This window comes from Nomia melanderi, chromosome 12 (genome assembly GCF_051020985.1).
Source record: "Nomia melanderi isolate GNS246 chromosome 12, iyNomMela1, whole genome shotgun sequence".
Classification (NCBI taxonomy): Eukaryota; Metazoa; Arthropoda; class Insecta; order Hymenoptera; family Halictidae; genus Nomia; species Nomia melanderi.
In genome coordinates, this window is record NC_135010.1 from 3,184,856 (window position 1) to 3,207,542 (window position 22,687).

Genomic DNA, 22,687 nt, shown 5'->3' on the forward strand with positions numbered 1-22,687 from the left:
ATAAGAAAAGAAAGAAACACCATCAGCTGAAATCCGATACCCGTAACAAGCTACCTCGCCTCGAAGATTTTCGGCCAACCCGATATTTCACTGAAACGATTTAATCCCTCGACTACAAACCACTCGGTGACAACCAGCAAGAATAATCAGCGCAATAAAAGTCTGCAGTTAGCTCTCGACATGAGCCGAGACAATCGCATACATCCGCATACAATTCCTCGATTATTGACAAAGTCTCTCGACCGCAAATGAATGGAATTCGAAACTCGGTTGCGGAAGGTGTGCTTGGCAACGCACCGCGCACCGCATACCAACAATCCACATTTATTCCCCGTCTCGCAGGTATCATCGGGTTCCCCACTAGCGGCTGGTTTCCCGTATCTATGATTCGCGACTGCATGATCGAATCACGCGACGCGACGCGCCCGATTTCCTCAACCCCTCGCTGCGAGACGCACGGGAAAACGGTCGACGATAGTCAGCCAGCCACACGCAGCACGCGCTCGCTTGCCGCGTCTCTCGAAGCTGCGCCGAATTCACTCGAACGCCCGAACTTCGACAATTACGAGAGGAACGCGGCCAGAGTATAAATAGCGGGCACGGTCGGTCGAGTAAATACGAGTCGGTGAGAGGTGGAAGAGGTGATAAACAGATAGAAAATCGTTATTTTATTAATAGAGTAGTCGCGTGTATTCACACTCGACAGCGATTAGGATACAATATTGCGAAGAACGCTGGGATAGGGGACACATTGTGGACAGGAGGGGTGTTGAACGGCGCAGCAAGTTGAATCTCCCGCCGTACGTAGCGCCAATCGTCGAGCACCGGGGTCGTAGGTGCATACCCGCCAATCGTTCGTGATGCTGCACACGAGGACCCTCGCTGTCGCCGTAGCATCGCCACTGGTCGTCGAAAATCTTTCTTCCTCGCGATTATTCCGCTTGGCCAGCAGCCATGTTGCGTCCTCTAATTGTCTCGGCAGACGTTCCATTCACGATCGCCCCATATCGCGGGAGGTCATGCTCGAGAATTACCAGAAGATGCTCGAGAAATATAAATGTAAGTAAGACCACCTAACCGCAGCCATCTTACCCACTGTCTCGTTCTCGCGTACGCCGCACGGCTCACTTTCCCTCCCTGTCGTGTCGCGCGTGCGTCACACTACGCACGCGCAGTAGTTAGCAGCCGTTACAATATTTCGAATCGATGGCATTGGCGCGGGAGACCTTGATATCGTGTTGATCGCGTGTCCGTTCGGATATTGTAATTGATATGTCAATGAGCTTGTCTGTTTCCATCTCTCTCTTTCTCTCTTCGTTTCCCCTACCATAGACCTTTTCAGGAAGCGTTCGATTTACGGTTGATCTTGGGGGCAATGTCATCGTCAAACGTTACGGGAGCGTTACACGCGGAAGTATTCGCATATTTCTGCGTCCGTTCATAGGATGTTTGTTTGCTGGCCTGACTCCAAATTCTTCGCTCGGTCTATTAACGACTCGTTGTCTCTAACGATTCCCGTGATTTTTAGATTTACTAGAGATGAGTATGCTATACGTTTGACTTGTTTTGAAATGTACTGGGTGTCGAGATTTTTAATTTTTTAAGGAGTTTTCTTTCGAAAATAATTTCATTTGTTGTGTGTATTGTATTGTATGTAACACCTTCTTTAATAATTAAGAAATTAGAGGACCTTGTGTTTGTCAAAGTATAGAATTTTTTGGATTTTTAATATCCTTGTTCACATAGAATTTAATATTGTTCCAGACGTATTTATTTAGAGGAATTTTTGAAATTTCACGTTATTACAGAAGAAATTCTCAAAAATAGCATAAATAGTCATCTCATTCAAGATCGGATGAAATCATTTTTGTCCCTTTTTGTACCTGTGTTTAAAGATTCAATTGTATTATCTCAAAATAAACATTTTTAAAACAATTCTAATACAAAAAGAAATAAAAGTTTGCAAATAATACAAGATGTATCATCAACTGACAAAAATTATTAAAAAATTCTTTATTAAATAAATACTGCACAAACTTATATGAAATCAGATATAACGGTTTTTAATGTTTACAAAATTGAATTTCCGAATTCGTTTGGTATATACGAATGGTACATAAGAATACAAAATTATTTTAGCGATTTAATAAAAAAGAGGGTAATTTTTTCCTTTTACAATTGTTTTAAAAAACATCAGTTTATATGGTTCATCAGATACACCCATAAAATTTTACTAGTGAGTTTCCGCATAAGAGATTGTTATTTACAAATATATTGTACTAAATTTTGTAATTATATTTATTCAAAACATTATACCTTTGCTACTTGAACAAGTATTGACAAGTTACACTATATACGTTTGTAAACCGCTTGGCTGATAATTTAATTTACCTCCTTTTCATTACATAAGAAAATTCCTACATTTACCGTTTCTTTTTATTTCTAGTACTTTTCGAGTTATGTGATTAAATTGCTTCTACACCTCGAACTCGAAGGGTAGTTTCATCCCCTACCATAAAGACGATCCGTTAAAAAGAATAATATGTCGCATATTTTTACGAATTCTACCTTTTTGTCACATTGGATGATATTTTTCGTAAGTCAAATTTGTTATTCAAAATTATTTCACATAGATCAGTTATAAAGATAATTAAAAGTGAGAAAAAAACTTGATATTGTGATAGCATCGTTGTTAAGTACAAGTAGAAACAGTAAGCATTAGACAGACACATCACCTATTTCTATACGAAACCACAAATTTTGAAATTATTTTTATTTTCAAAGTGTTTTTGTACGTCAAAGTATTATATATATTATTATTTAATATTGTAATATGTTATATTATATATCACTGCCTACAACTAAATTTTTAATTTAAAACTATATGTAAACTTTTTAAAATGATTAAATACGATTAATAAATTAAGAAGTTATATCATTCAATAATACTTATGAATACAACGTTTACTATAATTACCTGATCAGACATCGTTATTTTCAAAAAAAGAAAAAACAATGTTATGCAAATACAACATTCTAGGCAGTAACAGGTTCGCTTTATTATGATGTTTGAACAGGATGATGAGTGTCTGAGAAGTGTTATTCTGTATAAACATGCATCAGTAAATCAACTTGCTTTTAAGATGTCATGATTAATGCCTAGATTATTCTTAAGTAGTATTATGTCTGTGCAACTCTCACTATTTCTACTTAGAAAAACATCTATTGTTCCATCGAAACATGGCTTACACCCAAAAGCTTTAATAATGGGAACTGTTAAACTGTTAGCAATGATACTCTATGTCAAAAGTATGTATCTAAATAATGTTGCAAAAATGAAAAAAATACCACATATATACATAATTAAAGACAGAATATATGCAACTAATATAAAATTGAATTATATCATAGTAATATGATTATTCCTTTTTTTTAATCAATAATTTGATTACTCCAGTTTATCTATAATGAATAATTTTTATACATATCGAGTATACTCGTTACAACACAAAAAATTACTATTTCCTTATGTCGAGTATACTCACCATAGATAGCTAACAGGTTAATAATCTACCAGAATTAAGTTCCAATGATTTTAACACTCCTACATTCTATTATAGAAATTTTTATCAATATTATACATGAACGGCTGACGTTACTTGTGCGTGACTTAATTAAGCCGACGGTTATCGGCCGATGTTACGTAAATATGACTTCATTTATCTTGTCTCTCACACATCTCTTACAGATTATCTCCTACGCACGTTTAGATTCACTCGGAAATGGACGGTAAATTTACATGTATTTATGCAACATGCAAATGCGTAAAATATTAACACGTCAACCGTCACAAGAATTTTTAGCTTTTTGTATATTGCTTATTCTTCCATAATGAAGGTAAATGGTATTAGAATTAATTATTAATGATTTGACATCATGGCTCATAAGTTACACTATTATTTATTATTCAGTTACTTATGTAATATTTTGATGTAACACCAGTTTTCTTCTTGTAATTGTTTTCAAGCAATTTGTAAGCTCCAGTAATCGGTGACCACTGTGGCGGTCAACGTGTCAATCTGTTAATCAAAACCAGTTACCAGGTTATTTGTGTTCAATTTCACCTTCCAGTAACTACCTTTGGTGATCTGTTCAACGAACTATTCCTGCATTTTATTGAATTGTAAATGTTGTATCGTGTTATAATTGAGTTATAGTATTGTATCGACGTTCATTCCTGCAAAATTTTGTAAAATAATATAGAAACCAATATATCAAAGTTCACATTCTGTTCATAAAATTGCTCTTCGAGTAATGATAATTTTATTTGTTTCTAAACGTCAAATATACAAAGGAAAGTTGCAACTTCGTTTCTTTAGATTATCTCCGTTATTTTTAGAAACATGAAAGAAAATTATGTATAATTATTTTTTAAAACGATGAATTATATTTTCTTAACCTTCAGGAAACAATATATATTTAGCCCATTTCAACCACTGAACCGTAAAGTCATTCGATATTACATAAAACAGTAACACAACGATTTCTACGTCACAAGATGTGCTTTATGTATCATCTGCGTCAATAAAAAACTTTAGTCGACAAACTACTAAAGTACTTGAATGTGTTTTATGCTTTCTCTCAGAAATTAATAATACTGCACTGGAGATAAGTATATAACAATTTAGAAGCTTATAGGGAAATTTTTAAAATTAAAAAGTGTGACCTAGCATTTTTTTAAATTAAATTAAATTAAGTTATTGTAGATGCCTTCAATCTTTTATCACTATATTACACATATCTTTTTATTATATACATAAATCAACTGTCAGTGCAGCGTGAGACGGTGAAACTCAATATTGATACTGACCTTGATTTAGGAATAAGAGCGAAAAATCTAATAGAACACATGTGTTCTAAAAGTGTGTAGGTATACGTGCACCCAATAAGATAAATAAAATAAAAAATCAAATATCATGTAAACAAAATGGATACTTCATACCAAAAACTGAAAGGCTACAATAAACGTCTTTAGAGAGCTTTACCATTAACATGTTCGTTATAGACGTCTAATGTTTGTGATAACCACAATCCGTTACTTGACATCATCAAAATTAAATGAATGCTATAGGTATTATTGTTCAAGGTTTTAAGATTTGACATTATATTCAAAAGCTCAATAACTCGTTTTAATTTCATTTTTCAGAATTTGATTTAAAAGATTTGTTAGATTTAACTCTAGATAACTAAACTTAAATTAGTGTTACTATATACATAGCTAAACATTCGACTCGTAAACTACAAATTAAAGACATACATATTTTTATATTTCTTTTATTTATTTTAAATAAAGTAGCATAATTTAAGAGATATATTAGTAGATTTTAATTAGACATTGGAAAACATATAAAATTAAGATTTGCAGTCTTGGTAGATGTGAGTTATATTAGATATATGGTTATGATGTTAGAATTCGAATTCGCAAAAGTGACAGAAGTCGATAGTCTGTTAGTCGAATGTTTAGTCATCTAGGATTAATAGAATGTTACAACTGAGAAACTCGTTATCGAAACAAATGGCGGTAGCAAACATGTTAGCAGTCTAAAAATCACTTCTGCAACTGTTTCACCGCAGTCAACTGCATACATTACTTAACACTAAAACTACCAGACAGGTCAAAATGAACCATGCCTGATTTTTTCTTTTTGCAATTATTAAAAAGATAACAGGCGTTTCTCTGAGAATTTATTAAATAAATTAATTTAGTAATACGCAAACTAAATTGTAAATTAATTAAAGTTCTATAGTAAAGATAGTTGCACTCTTCGAGTTTCTATAGAGAAATTTCAAAATGTTAATTTCACTGCTCGATAGTTTTCGTGAATGTTATTGTACACATTGTTGTATTGCTTATTGACATGCTTACTAATTGGATATTGTAGTGTATAATCAAACCAAATTAGAAAATCATACAATAATACACACTTTTGATAGTATTAGCTACCAGAAAAAATTCATGAGGATTCTTAAATCAAAATTTAAACACAGAGAACATTTTTGTGAAATCATTTTAAATTATTTGATACTAAGAGCATATCCATAACTTCCTGCTAAACCAGTTTCATTCATTAAACTAGTGAAATACTAATTGAAATCGGACTCCAATACATTGCTAACACAGAAACCGCACAAAATTTTTTCATTTTACTATATTATTCGGCAAAATTCTAGAAATGTATATACCGGCCGTATATATGTATATGTTTTATTCGACTCGAACAGGTTAAACTTCCGGTTCGATCGCAATGCATGCTGCAATGATCCTTTGCTTCATATTTTCTGGCTTTATCGACTTTGCTTGTTACACAATATCATCCAGCATTTTCTATGAAAAGAAATCCGGAAGCACGTTTTGCGTACAAGCTGGTTACGAAATTAGGAAAATCCCAGTCAGTACAGTTCTTAATCTACACGCATAATACGCGAGGAACTTAACATACTGGTACTATATTATTCAACGAATATTTAATAAACTTTCTAATAAAACACCTGGATTTTTTTCAAGTTTTTTACCGAAGTTTAAAAAAGTTCAACAAAATTTAACAAAAAGTAAAAAAGTTTTCATATTTCACTTTGTCACTTTATTTCATACTACTTTGCAATTGCAACCTCACAACAACTAAAATATACACTATATTGAGCATCTGTTACGTTAAAAAAATGTTTTTCTTCCCGTAACGTCAAGTGACGTTGTATGTTAGTAGCTAAAATTTCAAAGAATTTCATTATATTCTTTTTAGATTGAAAACCATCCGACTGTCGAGAGAAAATTCGTAAGATAATGATTCTTTATAATTTCCAATATTACAGAATTCAGATAGATTAAAGTAAGAAATAATCAATTCAATTCAGTAAGTAATTTCTGACATAGAAATTCATAAATACAGTGTGCTTTCATTAAAATAAATTAAAATAAAAAATTCAAAGCTTGTATTTTTTTATTTAGAATCAAATTCTGCTAATAAATTATGACTCAAATTTCCCCTTTCATATACAAATTTCAATAAAACATATTTCATTTTGAACAAAATAATCTTTGACCCAAACCAAAACCAGACACATAAAATGACTCACCTTCGAAGTTACTTTGTTAAAAACAAACTTTGCCAAAAATATATTTTGCTAAAAACAAAAAATTCCATGTCGCTAAAAAAATCTAAGAGTCACCATAAAGTCTCTCAAAACTTTTCAGCCATCGATAAATGATTACTCGAAAGTTACAACCTCCTCGGCACCAAACATTAATATAAACTTGCTCCATTATTGAAAATCAAACAAAACCATTTGAAATAACCAATCTTATCGCTCCGCACCTTACGGTCCCAACATACGCAAAACATCTTGCGGAAAGTGAGAAGAAGAAGGCAGGAGATCGGTATCACGTGTACATTCATTAATAACACTGTTCAGCACGATTTTTGTTTTGTAACAGCCACTAGGTGATCCTTATAAAGTTTCTTATCCTAAATACGAATCCGAAAACCAAGTTGATCATCATTCACAAGTATTTAACGATACGCAATATTCAAAATTTTTATAGCTACATATTCGGGCAACTCTCCTCTATTTTTTACGACTAATTTTAACTGCCTATCGCTTTTAGTTTTCTTTAGTAACACTTGTTTCTCTGAAAAATTCGATCGTATTTACAAAAATCCATATTTTTCGAAAACTGAACGTGACCCAGCAATTTGGTTTTCGGATTCGTATTTAGGGTAAAGAACTCTATAAAATTCACCTAGTGGTTATTGCAAGATACAAAAAAGTTCAAATTTATTGCATAGTGTAATTTACAAAAAGTTCATTCATTATATAAATGTCATCATTAAATTGTAAGATAGTGTTGCTAAGAACTTTAGTATGTATGACACTTAATAAATGTTTTAACAATTCAATTTTAATAATTAAACAATTGAACTTTCATCCAGTGAGTTATTTGAGTCGCCAGACCGACGTAAAATTAAGAGCTGGCCTTTAACTATTTAAAATATCTTCCTATTGTTTGTAACGTAACCGCAACAACAATCTTACAATTGCAAAACAACAAAATTATGATAAGAAAAACCATTACTCTTTCACCAATGTCAACTTTGCTAATAATCAATAAACGATTACACGAAAGTTATAGCTTCTTCGACACCGTACATTCAAATAAATTTGCCTTATCGTCAAAAAACAAACAAAATCGTTTGAAACAACCAACCTTATCGCTCCGCACCTTACACTACCCAACATACGCGAAACATCCTGTGGAAAGTGAGAAGGAGAGGGCAGAAGATATGTATCGCGTGAAAAGCGTGGCCGTGAAAGTGTTTAATCGTTAATTTCCAACGAGTCCAGAATCACGGGATCGTTCGAGGCACGCATGCCACTACGGAATTCCGTTCAGAAATGTCGAACAGGATATAAAATCCTCGATGAAATTGGATCCGCCGGTGGAGCGCGATCGATAGGAATAATCGAGGTAAGAGCTCCTATCAGAAATTTCAGTCTGCAGTTAATTAATGTCGGTACGCCGCGCCGCGCCGTGCCGGGCAAGAAAAACGGAGGGGGCGAACGGTCAGAAAAATCTAGGACGGTGAAAAGCGTCTGGTATCGAGCATCTGTGGAACAAAACGGGAGCGCGCACGGACTTATCGCGGATCGAAGCCAGAGGAATAAAGCCCGGCGTGCGTTATCCTGCGGCGTTACAGGAAGTCCGATGCAAGGCAGCTCACGGTGCTGCTGTTAGAGATTCAAACCACGGGCAGCGGCAATTTCCAGACAATTCTTTAATTTCTATAATGCAACACGAGGTGTCATAGCTTAAAAGTTCAATTTCAATGCATATTTGTACCGCCAGGGACTGTTTCATTGTCTGTGCTTGCGACTTTATGTTTATTACTTCCAGGAGAATAGGTTGTAGCTTCTAATAAAGTCATCTAACACGTGCCGGAAAGTTCCAAAACACTATGTAAGACTTTTTTTACCTGCGAACCCCTTTTCGCCAAGGGCATGGTCACTCGTCTACCCAGACAAAAGGCTTACGCGCCAAAATGATGTATTTACGCGCGTATCCCGTTTAGACCAATGAAACATCCGCTTAGTTAAATCGTCAATAGGAAAAATATTTAGGTCTAAAATTTCTGGAAGTCATCGAAGACGCCCCCACCTTTCTTTTTCTCAACGATGAGAGTTTTTTACAAATTAACAAGTCTGTCAGCAATGAGATTCCGTGTGCTCAGGAGCACTTCAACTTTACGTTATATGTTCATTGTACATTAATTCTAACGACTAAGACCGCCACATAAACGAACTTCAAGAAATCAGCACTTCAATACGGTTTACTGTAATTTTAATAAAAGAATCAGTTATTTGGAGTTTGCAAGTGCCTTTCGACGAAAAGCTGGGCAAACTTCAGAGTTCGAAGTATGCAGCAATGTTTTATTTGACGTGGCAGATTTATTGTATACACTTCAGTGAATCTGCTATTATCTAAATCTACTATTTGCATAATATTGTTTTCTCACTTTTAATAATAACGATGTAGTCTGATCAGGTAATTATGATAAACGTTGTATTCATAAGTATTATTGACTGATATAACTTTAGTTTATTAATCGCATTCAATCATTTTGAAAAATTTACTTATAGTTTTGAATTAAAAATTTAGTTGTAAATGGTGATATATGTAATATAACATATTACTTATAACATTTTCTATTTTAAAACTTTGTGGTTTCGTGTAAGAATGGGTGATGTGTCTGTCTAATGATTACTGTTTCTACTTGCACTTAACAATGATGCTATCACAAAATCAAGTTTTTTTACAAACTTCAGTTATCCTTATAACTGACTTATGTAAAATAATACTATATAACAAATTTCGCTTATAAGAAATATCACCCAGTAAGAAAAAAAGGTAGAATTCGTAAAATTATGCGACGCATTATTCTTTTGAACGGATCGTCTTTATGGTAGGGGATGAAACTACCTTTCGAATTCGGGGCGTAGAAGCAATTTAATCACATAACTCTAAAAATACTATCGCTTTAAATTTTTTAGTATATTGTCTGGTTACTGAGGTATAAACCGTCAAAGTTGACGAAATTTCGAGCCTCTTAATCTGTTAACTCCTTGCTTTATGATTGTCTTCCCAATCGTACTCAACAGACATTTTATTGTCCATAATTCATTGGGAAAAGAAGAAAATTCTACACTTATTCTACGTCTACGTTTACTCCGAAGCATTTCTATTAATAATAGAAAAATAATATTCAACTCATACTTGAGAGAAGGAAGTGATATTTATATTTGTTAAAATCCATTTGAAGTTTTCACTACGAGTCTGACGCGATATTGTAGGGCAAGAGGTTAATTTTGGAGTTTAATTTCAGAAATCTCTGATGATGCTCACAATGAAATGAAATAATGAAGTATATATTCATCAAACGCAGGCCAAATGCACCTATAATATATTCTAACGGAAAGCTAAAACAAAACGAAGAAGAATTACATGTATATTTAAAAAAATACATAATTCATCATTGAAAGAATTAGTATTATTTTGATTTTAAGGTGACATGTATACTCATCGAACGCAGTTAATTAATTAATATCTCGAAAATTAGAGCCTCTTTAATGTGCCAGGTAAAATGTCTCTTAAATGTCTTATTTAAAACATTTGACTATTAAAATAGATGATATAAACATATATTAGTAATAAAAATAAAGTAAAATGTTCTTGAATTTACCCTTGTAATTCCTTTCTCAATGTACCATAAATCTTAGTCATGTTTTAATGAACCGGAAGGGAAACAAAAATGAGTTGCACAGAGTGTCACGCTGGGACAAGTTTCCTAATATCGAGTAACATGTCTAGTACGATATCCCGCTGAGAAAATTTGCACAAATTTCATTTTGAGATATTTAAATTTAAAATGTTAGTGAGGGTTATATACAGTCTGTCCCATTAAATCATATTAACAGTAATACTACCAGACGGGTCAAAATAAGCCATTCAGGATTTCTTCTTTTTGCGATTATTATCAAGATGACGGATGTATCTCTGAGAATTTATTAAAGAAATTGATTTAGCAATACGAAAACTGAATTTTAAATCAATTAAAGTCTCAATAGATGCACTCTTGGAGTTTCTATAGAGAAATTTCAAAAAGTTAATGCAACTGCTCGGTAGTTCTAGTGTGAACGATATCTCTGGCATCAGTAAGGTTAACATATTTGTGAAAATTGAATATAAAGTAAGGAAATTTATCTAAACCATTGATACAACCTGACTTCACAAGCTGATATAAGCTTCGGTTCAGAGCGATCGATTCAATGATTCCTTTCAAAGTAAAAAATCATTGCAAAAACGTTTTTAAATTAACATCGTTCTATTAAACTCGATGTTTTAATTGTATAATTCCTGTCAAAAATTGAAGAATCAATTTATACAAAAATTTACTTAAATATGATGTTTATGTCAGTGACATTAGATCCGCTGTTTTGAATTTTGCATTTTTGATAGAATATTCAGATTTGTCAGCTCCAGAAACAGAAGTGTATCAATTTTTATGAAAATCCTGTGAAATTCTGAATTTTGGGCAGTTTTTCGTCAAAAGGCACTGTGTGCTGCACTGCGCCGCAGTCACGTGCATACAGATCGTATTCCCGCGTTCATCTTGATAGAGCCTATCTCAGGTAACGCGAACCACTGTGCGGAGAGTAGCGCCAGCCTGTTTTTAAATTATGCCATACCCGATGCACGACGCGATAAGAAAAGTTGAAACATTAACAAGCGTGCAAATACTCCTAGAATCAGCCACTCCTGATACAGCCGCGTTTAATTATACGGCTGCTTCGAAGTCTGCCGAGAATTTGCATCGTTTGTTATCGGCATTGATGTGTACGTAACGTTTCCGAGTGAGAAGAAAGAGTTTCTTTGATACCGACGACTCTATTTGCAGATTATTTCGTTGAATGTGCGGACTGCCAGGGGTGACGCATTTCGACCCCTGGGATGAAGGAGATACTTGTTTTGTGATGTTATCAATTAAGGGATGGATGGATTCATTAACCACTTTTTATCTTTAATTTTTTTCTGTTTATATGTTTTAGGCAGTGGTAATTTTTGTCTTTGGGTTTCTTCGTTTATGAGCTTCAGGCTGTATGTCAGCTTCGTGTTTTATTGTTTATACATTTTGAATTGTAATGAGCTTGTTTATTGGAACATTACATTTTTATTTGGTAACTTCGTTTGTGAATGAAATATTTTTAAACTAGAATTTTAAATCTTTGGAACAGTCAAGGGTGGAGTCGATTTTTCTTTATTACTCATATATCATATATATTAATTAGAAAGGATTAAATGAAAACGTGGAATTTATAAAGAATCTTCAGAAATTTTAAATAACCGACTGTTTTACACATTACCAATTATTGATTCTTTTTTTTTACATTTTTACAGGTACTTTTGTTCACTATTGCTCTTTGATTCTTCAGAGCAAAAACAACCCTTGAGAGCTTCATATCTGTTTTCACATTTTTCTGTAAATCTTGATGACTATAGTACAACACACACACAATATACAACTTATTCCACGGAAATAAAATTTGAAATCTACCTTGAAAACTTATATACTTACGTAACAAATGAAAACAAACTGGCAAGACAGTTACGTACATTTTGTAGCCAACATTATGTGCCTTCAGCAAATACAACATATTATGGGTGAATTGTGTACATTCATTAATACCTTATAAAAAGTTAATTCGTCGTGTAAATATCCTCATGAAATGTTAATTTGATTATTTGAGTTACCAGATCGACGTAACATTTAATTATTTGAAATGAGTTGGCCTTTAACTATTTAAAGTATCTTCCTACTTTTTGTAATATGACCACAACAACAACAAATTTACAATTTCAGAACAACAAAAGTATGATAAGGGAAACCTTCACTCTTTTACTAATGTCACCTCTTTTTTGCTAATACGTATTAATGGTCGATTCAAATGCACAAAAATTCCTCCCCATGAAAATAATCCATTCAATGGAAGATTACACATTTGAAGAATTATTCACGTGACATGCATGCAATTTTACCATTTTGAGTGTACTTCCAAAATACTGATAACAAATGGAAAATTATTTATTACAACAAAAATTCATTAAACAGAAATAATCAGAACTGAAATATAGTCTATATTTAATACGTAAGTCCTATTATTAAATTTTTTATTGGTCTTTCTTTCATCTTATTTGTGCTATAAAAGAATAATATGTCATCAGTTGCTATTTTTTCCAATTATTTCACCTTTCTTCTCTAAGATAAATGCGTCCTTATGATTTACAGAAATTTCCTTTAAACTTGGTATAGCACCTCGCTTTCCGGAAGACAAAAGACTTCATTTCGTAACACAGACAAATTCTACAGTACTCACTTATCTCTAGTAGTCGTTCCGTTCTTCTTTCCTTCGTTTTCTTTGCTGCTTTGCTTGAATAATTCCTTTCGCCGATTTTATTTCTTAGTGGTCGATGGAGTAGGTTGAATTTCACTGATAATGTCATTCGAATTAATGTGTTCTACCAATCATTTCCTGCATTTGCGTTCAAAGCTCATAAAACTGACATTACGATTCTTTTACTTTCTCTCAAATGACATATAACTATCGTCTACTACATTGAAGTTACTCATTTCGATCTTAATGGTTATTTAATTATAATTAAATTAATTATCGACTATAATTACTAATTGTGAGCGAATGTTGATAAATAATTTGACAAATAATTTACTTATCAACGTTGATTTATTTTAACATTATAAATTAGCCGTGTACCACCGGTGGTACGTGCCGGCGTGAATGTGTTAATTCATCTTTCTCTATGTAGGTTGCTGCAAACGTTTCAAGAATCCGCAGTTTTCAGCGTCGCGATTCAGTTATTTATTCCCGAAAGCTTCACATTTTTAAATTTATAAAATGCTGACACAATACAATGGAAAATGTATTAACACTAGAACTACCGGGTGGGTCAAAATGACCAATTCCTAATTTCTTCATTTACAATTACTGAGAAGGTACAAATGCTTCTCTGAGAAATCGTTAAAGAAGCTGACTTGGTAATACCTACACTGAATATAAGCCAATTGAAATCTTTATAAATTCACGCTTATAGCTTTTATAAAGAAATTTTAAAAAGTCGATTTAAATGCTCGGTAGTTCTAACGTTAATGTAAAAGGAAAATATTTTGAAAAACAATAAAACCATTAAGGTAAAAGCACCAGTAGTTGACCAGTTAAGAAAAATTTTATGCGTGAACAACAGTAAACGCTTGCTCCTTTATTAAATAGAGAGACTCTATGCGTGAAAATACAGTTTGAACTTCTTACATAACAAAGCGAACTTTTTTAAAATAGTTATGTTATCCAAATTTTATAGACGTTTTTGAAAATTCTATTCTTGCGACAAAAGTTGACCATCTTTTAAAACGAGAAAACTAGTAATTAACCATATGTTATTTAGCAGTTGACCACTTATAATGAAACACTAAAAGTGATTACTTTAAAATCGTTTATTTACAATGATTTTGACAAATTACAAGTAAAAGGGCAAATAACATCATCACAAATAACGTCAATGAAATAAATTGTTAGTGTTTACAATAAACAATTTAACTTAAGTAAAAGTGTTTCGGAGTTGGGTCGGTAGATGCTGCAACGTATCTATCCCGCCTTTATCAAAAGATTATTACTTTTAAAAACCTTATTTTTTACGTCTTCTTCAAAAATAGTCCACTAGCGATACCAAGTCAATTACTGATTTTACCTTAGTTCAAACTTATTTGCGACTTTTCTCATAATTCTCCGAAACAGCAACCCACGTACGGACAACAGTTCCAAACGATAACATGAAATGCTTTATCCAACACCTGAAAATCGCAACTAACCACGTGGATATTTTGTTCAGCCAAAAAGCTACCCCAAGACGTGAACCCCAAGGGAGTATTCGCGTGCAACGAGCTCGATTTGAAGGAGGTCCAAGTGTACGGGTTCGATTATGATTACACGTTGGCCTGTTACAAACCGTCGATGGACTACCTGCTGTACAATCTCGGTCGGGACATGCTCATCCAGAAATACAAGGTAGGCAAGTGTTTCATTATCCGGAAAAGAAAATCGTTGCGACTGGGACCGGCCGACGGAAAGTTTCGGGCCGACAGCCTTGGCTGTCGCAACGAGACTAATTCGTAACGGGCACACGGAACTTCGGCTAACTCGTTTCTGCTCGCGAGTTCGGTTCGTCAGCGGCATTTTCTCGAAAATCAAGCGACAATTACGGCCGAACGAGAATTTCAATTGAAACTTGAGGCAAACCCGTTTAATCGACTGTACAGTACCCCGAGGGAATCACCGACCTCGAGTACAAGGAGAATTTCGCCGTTCGCGGCCTCCATTATGACATCGAAAAGGGTCTGCTGCTGAAACTCGACAGCTTCTTGCAAATTCAATTTGGCACCGTTTACCGCGGCCTGCATCCGGTCCCCGACGACGAGGTCCTCAGGCTCTATAAAAACAGGATAATACCGATCGCCTACGTAGAGGCGCCGCACAAACACTCTCACGTAAGCACGTTTCACCAATAGTGAGTATGTATACGAGGCAGTCACGTCGAGTTGACGGAATCTCTCTTTTTTTTTATTGTTAACCCTTTGCACTCGAATTTTTGTTTATTGTGAACCTTTTGAGTTTCACTACGTGTACTCATTATTTTCTAGTGAGACGTTGATTGTATTGTAAATTATTAAGCATAAAGTAGTTGTATCGACCATAGTTAACAAATAAATCATAGGGCAAGGGATTAATATATAATATATTTATATAGCCCCTTTTCCTAAGTTTTAATAATTTCTTAGAAGAAAAAAAGATTTTTGTGCCTATTCTATATCTACGTTTACTTCAAAAGTTAACGATTGATAATAGGAAACTAAGCGTTATTTATAAATGATATATTAGATTTGATAAATTCAATTTAAAATTTTCGTCACGAATCTGACACGATGTTATAGGCTAAGAGGTTAAATAGAAATAATACACGAATCAATGGATAGAACGGTTTTATTTTAGTATTTTATATTTAATTGTATTATGTAAAATGGGATATAGAATATTGAATTTTATAAGTTTGTTATATTAAAAGAAATAATAACTTTAAGTTGCCTCTTGAGTGCAAAGGGTTAATACGTTTCTATAGACACGTACTCCCATTATGAATCTATTAATAATGTATTGTCTTTTTTTTGTACGTCATAATCGGTGATTTCTAACGCAAAACTTTAATTGAAGTTGAAGAACATTAAATATTTTAGAATATTTTAAAACATAAAATAAGAATGAAAATATAAAACGTTGTTTTATAAAATTAGGCTTACTTGTTTATTATTTAAAAAGAAAAAATTAAATCTTGAAATATTTATTTCGAAAACGTTATCAAAATTTGTTAAATATACTTTTCAAAGAATAATCAAATAATTCGATTGATAAATAAATTTTAATTACAATCTTACATACTATCAAACGGTAAATTAACAAGTAATGATTAATAAGTTCTATAATAAACGCGGCGATATGTATGTGTCAACAAAATTTGTTTGCTGCTAACTTTAGTGATCGTAAATCAGAATGATGAAGTCTTGGTATAAAATTACGTAAAACTACACCAGAGGCAAAGAGCTATAGATTTTTAAATGACATGGAAATACGGTAACGACTCCCAGTGTGTTAATGAGATTATAATATAATTATTATTGTGGGAAAAATATGATGTTCAAAAACAAGGGCGCATATTCGTCTAATTGGAGTGCACACTTTATGCATTCGTAATTGATGCAAATGTGCGGTATGCGACAAAGTAGATTCCTTAATGAAGTTTTCACAACACTTTCACTTTGTTTTTAATATTTTAAAGCTCTTAATAAAGAAATAACATATTCCATTGTACATAATTCTAATCTTTAAGAAGGAATCCAAAAAAATTTTAACTCAAACAAAAACTCATAAGTTATCTACAAATATTTCAATGGGATTAATTAATTTTTAAATTGCTTTTATTTATGAAATTTACTATAAACATTCGCTTTCAATTTGTACTATATCCCTCATTTCCAGAAAATGATATAAAATTTAAGAGATTGTGTTAATAGGTTTTCAATCATTTAAGCAACTAAATAATCATTTTTGTAATAAAATAAAATTTTTAGAAATAGCTCAACATATTTTGCAATAACATACTTTGTCTTTTTTAATAAAAAAAGTCCTAAATTATTAAAGCACCATATAGTGGTATACATTTCAAATTTTTTAGGAGTAAATTCCAAATTTAAAAATGAATAGTTCATAACTGCAACCTTTTGCAAAATTTTAATATATTTCGTCTAAATATTAATACAATTTCCAAGGTATCATTTTCATCTTTAGCATTAAAACGATTATCATCAATCGCTGTACGTTTCCCAAATATATAACATTTAAATCTCGTTTTCCTTTAAAAAAGATTAAGCTTTTTGTTTAAACTAATGGAATATCTCTGAAACAACGTTTCAGACATGTTCTGCCTTTTGTGAGAGAAGTACAATATACAAGCATTATGTAATCAGCCACAGAATAATGGCCTCTAAAGATTTTAAAAAGTGTGACATAATCTTAGATTATATTGCATTCACTATTATTCAGATGCAAATTGCAATAACCTGGATTCGTGATGAACTGAAAAGAATCAAGTACTTAGTCTGTTCGAAGCCTCCTTTGTTTTTCTTCCTTTGGATTCACAGTAACAATACTACGAAATGTCGTAAACTATTCGAAAAGCATAACTTCGGAACTTAAATACTCAACGATATTCGATGGTGTAACCGATTGCATGACTGTTTTGACCTCTCTTCAAGGTAGATACCTTATATGCACGTACACGAATCCCCAATTTTCCGTCCGCGAACGAAAACTGGACAAACTTTGCAGCAACTTAAACGTACTTCTGTTTGTTTGCATGCGTCGATACGTGTGTGTTTTATGATGGAATTTTTGTCAACGTTATTACGCAGAAAGTGAGTATCTCTCAGACGTTTATTATTTAAATGTTTGGATATTCAATTGTAACGAGTTCCATTACAGGAGGCCCTGCATCGAACAAAAATGGTTCAACTCGCCGATTTATTCTCTGTACCGGAAATGGGGCTCCTGTGCAACGTCACGGAGTACTTCCTTCGAAATCATATAGACTATCACCCTGAAATACTCTTCAGAGATGTAAAGGTACATACAAAAACTTGTTTGCTTTCAAATGGATGTAGCATTAACCCTTTGCAGTCGAATATTTTTACTGGAAACATTTATCGTTTTTCAATGAGATATAAATGACATTTTTTAGCATTAACCCTTTACCCTATGATTTATTTCTTAACTATAATCGATATAACTACTTTATCATTCATAATTTATTAGGAAAACAAAATATTTTGATGCTTGTTTTATATCTACATTTACTCCACAGATTAACGATTGATAATAGAAAAGTAATATTTAACTTATATTTAAAAAAAATACATAACACTTGATTTCTCAAATTCAATTAAAAATCTTTATCATAAGTCTGACACGATATTGTAGGTTAAGGAATTAACTTAAGAAAACTCACAATGAATATTTCACATACTAGTGCATTATGCAAAACTTACTGTTAAATAGTAAACTTTAGAATTTTGCAATGCCAGATCAAATTGAAAGTTGCTTCTTGAGTGTAAAGGGTTAAAACATGAGTTTATATTACAAATTGTTACCCTGCGATGAACGATGTGATTTGAATATTTAGTTCAATAATTTCCACTTATGATAATTTATTTCATATCATTGAAAGTTTTAAATGTTCGTAGGAAGAAATAATAATAATAATATATTAGTACTATTTATAATATATATTATCACAGGATACATTAACTATTTTAAATAGTACAATATGAACAGAAAATTCTATTATATGATTATTTCATAATATAGTACATTAGATATAACATATCTTAATTTACCAATTATGAAATTATTTTATTTTCAACATTTTTCTATTTTAATTGTTCTATCGTTTATATTTGCCTTTAAGAGTGTAATAATCTATATTACGGATTTTATATATTAATAATGTGAGTAAAGAACCAAAACATAAGAAGTAGAACATTTTAGTCATTTTTAATAATATTCTTTTGTTCTGTTTAATGTTTTAATACTTATACCGAAGGAACGAAATTTCTTTCTAATTCCAATTCTTATAAATAATATATTGCAGTTTACAGAAACTTTTATAGTCCAGTAATTCAATATTTACGAAATATGTGCTTAAATCTCTTATGTTATGTGCTTATCTCTTCTCTTTGTAGAACTCTGTAAAAAGTTGTCATCCCATAATGCACAATATGGTGGTACAAAATGTATCAGAATATTTGGAACAGAATAAGGATTTGAAACAATTCTTCGACCGACTTAAAAAATCCAACAAAAAGATGTTTTTAGTTACCAACAGTCCTTTCCATTTTGTGTAAGTTTTGTTATTTACAATTAATTTAATAATCTACGAATTATATATCTTTTAATTCAAGTTCACTTGGAGATTGAATACTAAATATCTATTAATAAAAGTAATTATTAATCGAATCTTCAATCAAACGGCGACATTACTTTCAGTCATTTTATCTGTTACACAAAATTACTTTTTTTATCTTGCAAATTAAAATATTATTCTATAAAATTAAAATTGATTCAAATCTAATCACACTTCCATTTTCATCCTCAAAGTTTCATGAACATACGAGTATATATTTATGCGGGTGAGTCCTAAACCATTCCTGACAACACCTACACTGGATCTGATACTTTAATAGAAAAAGTGTTCCCTAACAAATTTTTAAGGACATAAAAGTATAATTTTCAAAAGTGTCTTTCGCCTTTAAAACATTGAAATCGTTTTGTATTTTTAAAACCCCATATAATACTTGTGTTTTAAAACTATAATTAATAATATAAAAATTTGAATTTTCATTGTTTGAATAATTAGTCGATTGCATGGATATACAAGGATTATTATGATTCTTTAAAACGTTGCAGTTAACCACTGAAATGTACTACTGTTTTTTCGATAGTGATATAGGAATGAAATTTTTGGTCGGCGACGACTGGAAAGATTATTTCGACGTGGTAATAGTACAAGCGCGAAAACCGAAGTTCTTCACTGAAGAAACCCGGCCGCTCAGAATCTACGACGAAGTCAATAAAACTCAATTATGGGATCGAGTCACGAAAATCGAGAAAGGTGTAATATATCTCGAAGTAAGTGTAATTGTTTTCGATATACCATTGTTTAATAAATTTACGTAATTATTAACGTCTTCAAACTTAGGGCACGGTTAAGCAACTGCAAGACATGACCGGTTGGCGAGGACACCAAGTATTATATTTCGGAGATCATCCCTATAGTGACCTAGCGGATGTAACTTTGGAACATGGCTGGAGAACTGGTGCCATAATTAAAGAGTTAACTGTAATTATACAACTTTCAAATTCAATATAATAACTACACAGAGCAATATTTCTTTGAATTGTGCGTTTCATTTTTTTTATCTATAATAGTGACTCTTGCTATTTGAAATAGTTATCTCGAATAATAACTTAATAGCTGAAATGAATTTGAATGTAACTTCAAGTTTAAAGATGTAGACCTAAATTTTTTGGTTTCCATTTTTGTTAAACATTGTTTATTAAGTTAAAAACTAAGATCTTCTTCAAAGTTGGCTATTTTTATTTGAACAAAAGAATGAACTAAAAAATGACATCCTCGAGATCTTCTGATATTAAACAAGATTAATTTGAAACATTTTTATCCTACTCCTACGAGTCTTCAACGTTATGGACACAAATCATTTACAGAAAAAAGGCTTATTTCAAAGAAATTTACTCTTACACTTCATCTATTTTCAAATTCCACACATCATAAAAGATATAAAGTAATCATCACATACTATTTGTTAATTAATTTATATGTATTGTAGCACGAAATATGGACGCTAAACAAACCAAAATTCAAGGAAAACGCTAATTGGTTACAAATGTTAACTGGTTTAATCGAGGAACACCAAGATTACGAGGGACCAGGTGTGCAAACGGTGCTCAACGAATGGATCAAAGAGAGGGATGAATTAAGAAACGAGATAAAACGAGTTTTCAATAAGCAATTCGGCTCTGTGTTCAGAACATATCATAATCCCACTTATTTTTCTAGAAGACTCTTCAGATTTGCCGATATTTATATGAGTACGATTACAAACTTGTTAGAATATTCAACCAGTCACACTTTTTATCCAAGAAGAGGCGTAATGCCTCATGAATACACCAGCTATTTCGTGTAATGTATACATCTACGTTCAAAATCACAGTTAGGTGTGTTTGCCGTATTTTAAAAATTTGCTTACTCGTTAGAGCTTTCAGAGCAAAATATCAAAAGTGACCTGGACAATATACTCCAAAAATGTTGCAATCATAGAAGTTAGATGCTTAACTCCAGAATTACTTTTGCAGAATTTTACTTGTAATTTGCTTGGAAATTGATTTATAATCCAACATTATAATCCAACAAGATATCATTTAATATAAAAATTCTATGAAACAATAATTTACGAAATTTTTTATGAAAATCTTTAAAATACTAATTCCAATAACTTTTCTTAATTAAACAAATATATGATATTTTATAATACATTTGTAAAATATATTCTGCCTTTCTTCCATAATAATATCTACATTTCATGCGCCATCTAATATTTAAAAATGATTAAAATTCCAAAAGTACTCCTGGCGTTAATTAGCATTTTCCTTTTATGTAAATAAGAAGAGAATATCAGACTGTTAAGAATCAAAACATAAGTTAAAGGACAAACGTATAAATTCATTACATTGTCCAAATATATATAGTGCAATGCATAATTATTTAGACGAAATAATTTACTTAAACTTACCGTTGCGTATTGATTGATTGTCTTATTGTCTCATCAATCATTGCAATTTAAATTATTATGTGTATTTACATTGGATATAGTAATATTTTACAAAAATAATGCGGTAGAGGTCTCGATGGTACAAAATGATATAACTAATGATGCTTGATGCCAAACTATATACATAAAATGATTTGTAGAATAATAGAAGTTAACTGCTTGTAGAACATTTTAAAACTGTTGAGTTTCGTATATTTTATTCTTTATGGATATATATATATATGTATATATATTTTATTCAGGTACAAAATTGATCGTATTAAACATTATAAATGACAAAGTCTATTATCAAAGCGTATGTATGCATACCATACATGAAATATCGCAAAATGGACGTATAAAACTTATTCTATTATGTCCTTATAATAAAGTACAATTTAGAATAAATAGGATACAGAAGTTTAAGTTAATAGGGTTAATCCTTATAACTGTGATTATACTTCCATCGAGCTTACTTTTTCATGTTAGTATTTTCCGTTATTATACAAAATATAGTTATACAGACAGCGTAAATGACTTGTAGTATAGTGGTATACTGTCCAAAAAAGAATCAT

The 22,687-nt window shown here is 32.0% G+C and overlaps 1 protein-coding gene across 1 annotated transcript; it reads left to right on the forward strand.

Moving 5' to 3' along the window:
* Positions 1-459: 459 nt before the first annotated feature.
* Nt5c (5' nucleotidase C) lies at positions 460-22,683 on the forward strand. The gene is made up of 8 exons (XM_031975050.2): positions 460-1,059; positions 15,011-15,186; positions 15,438-15,665; positions 18,211-18,351; positions 19,467-19,624; positions 20,226-20,412; positions 20,483-20,623; positions 21,132-22,683. Exons 1-8 carry the CDS (start codon positions 861-863, stop codon positions 21,486-21,488), a joined length of 1,587 nt encoding a protein of 528 aa, XP_031830910.1. The 5' UTR covers positions 460-860; the 3' UTR covers positions 21,489-22,683.
* The last annotated feature ends 4 nt before the right edge of the window (positions 22,684-22,687 follow it).

What these genes read in the sequence shown, in the direction of transcription:
- Nt5c (XM_031975050.2), top strand. Translation starts at nt 861, where the DNA reads ATGCTGCACACGAGGACCCTCGCTGTCGCCGTAGCATCGCCACTGGTC. An exon ending in TACTCTTCAGAGATGTAAAG is followed by an intron (nt 18,352 to 19,466) that starts GTACATACAAAA and finishes TTCTCTTTGTAG; the next exon opens with AACTCTGTAAAAAGTTGTCA. An exon ending in AAGGTGTAATATATCTCGAA is followed by an intron (nt 20,413 to 20,482) that starts GTAAGTGTAATT and finishes CTTCAAACTTAG; the next exon opens with GGCACGGTTAAGCAACTGCA.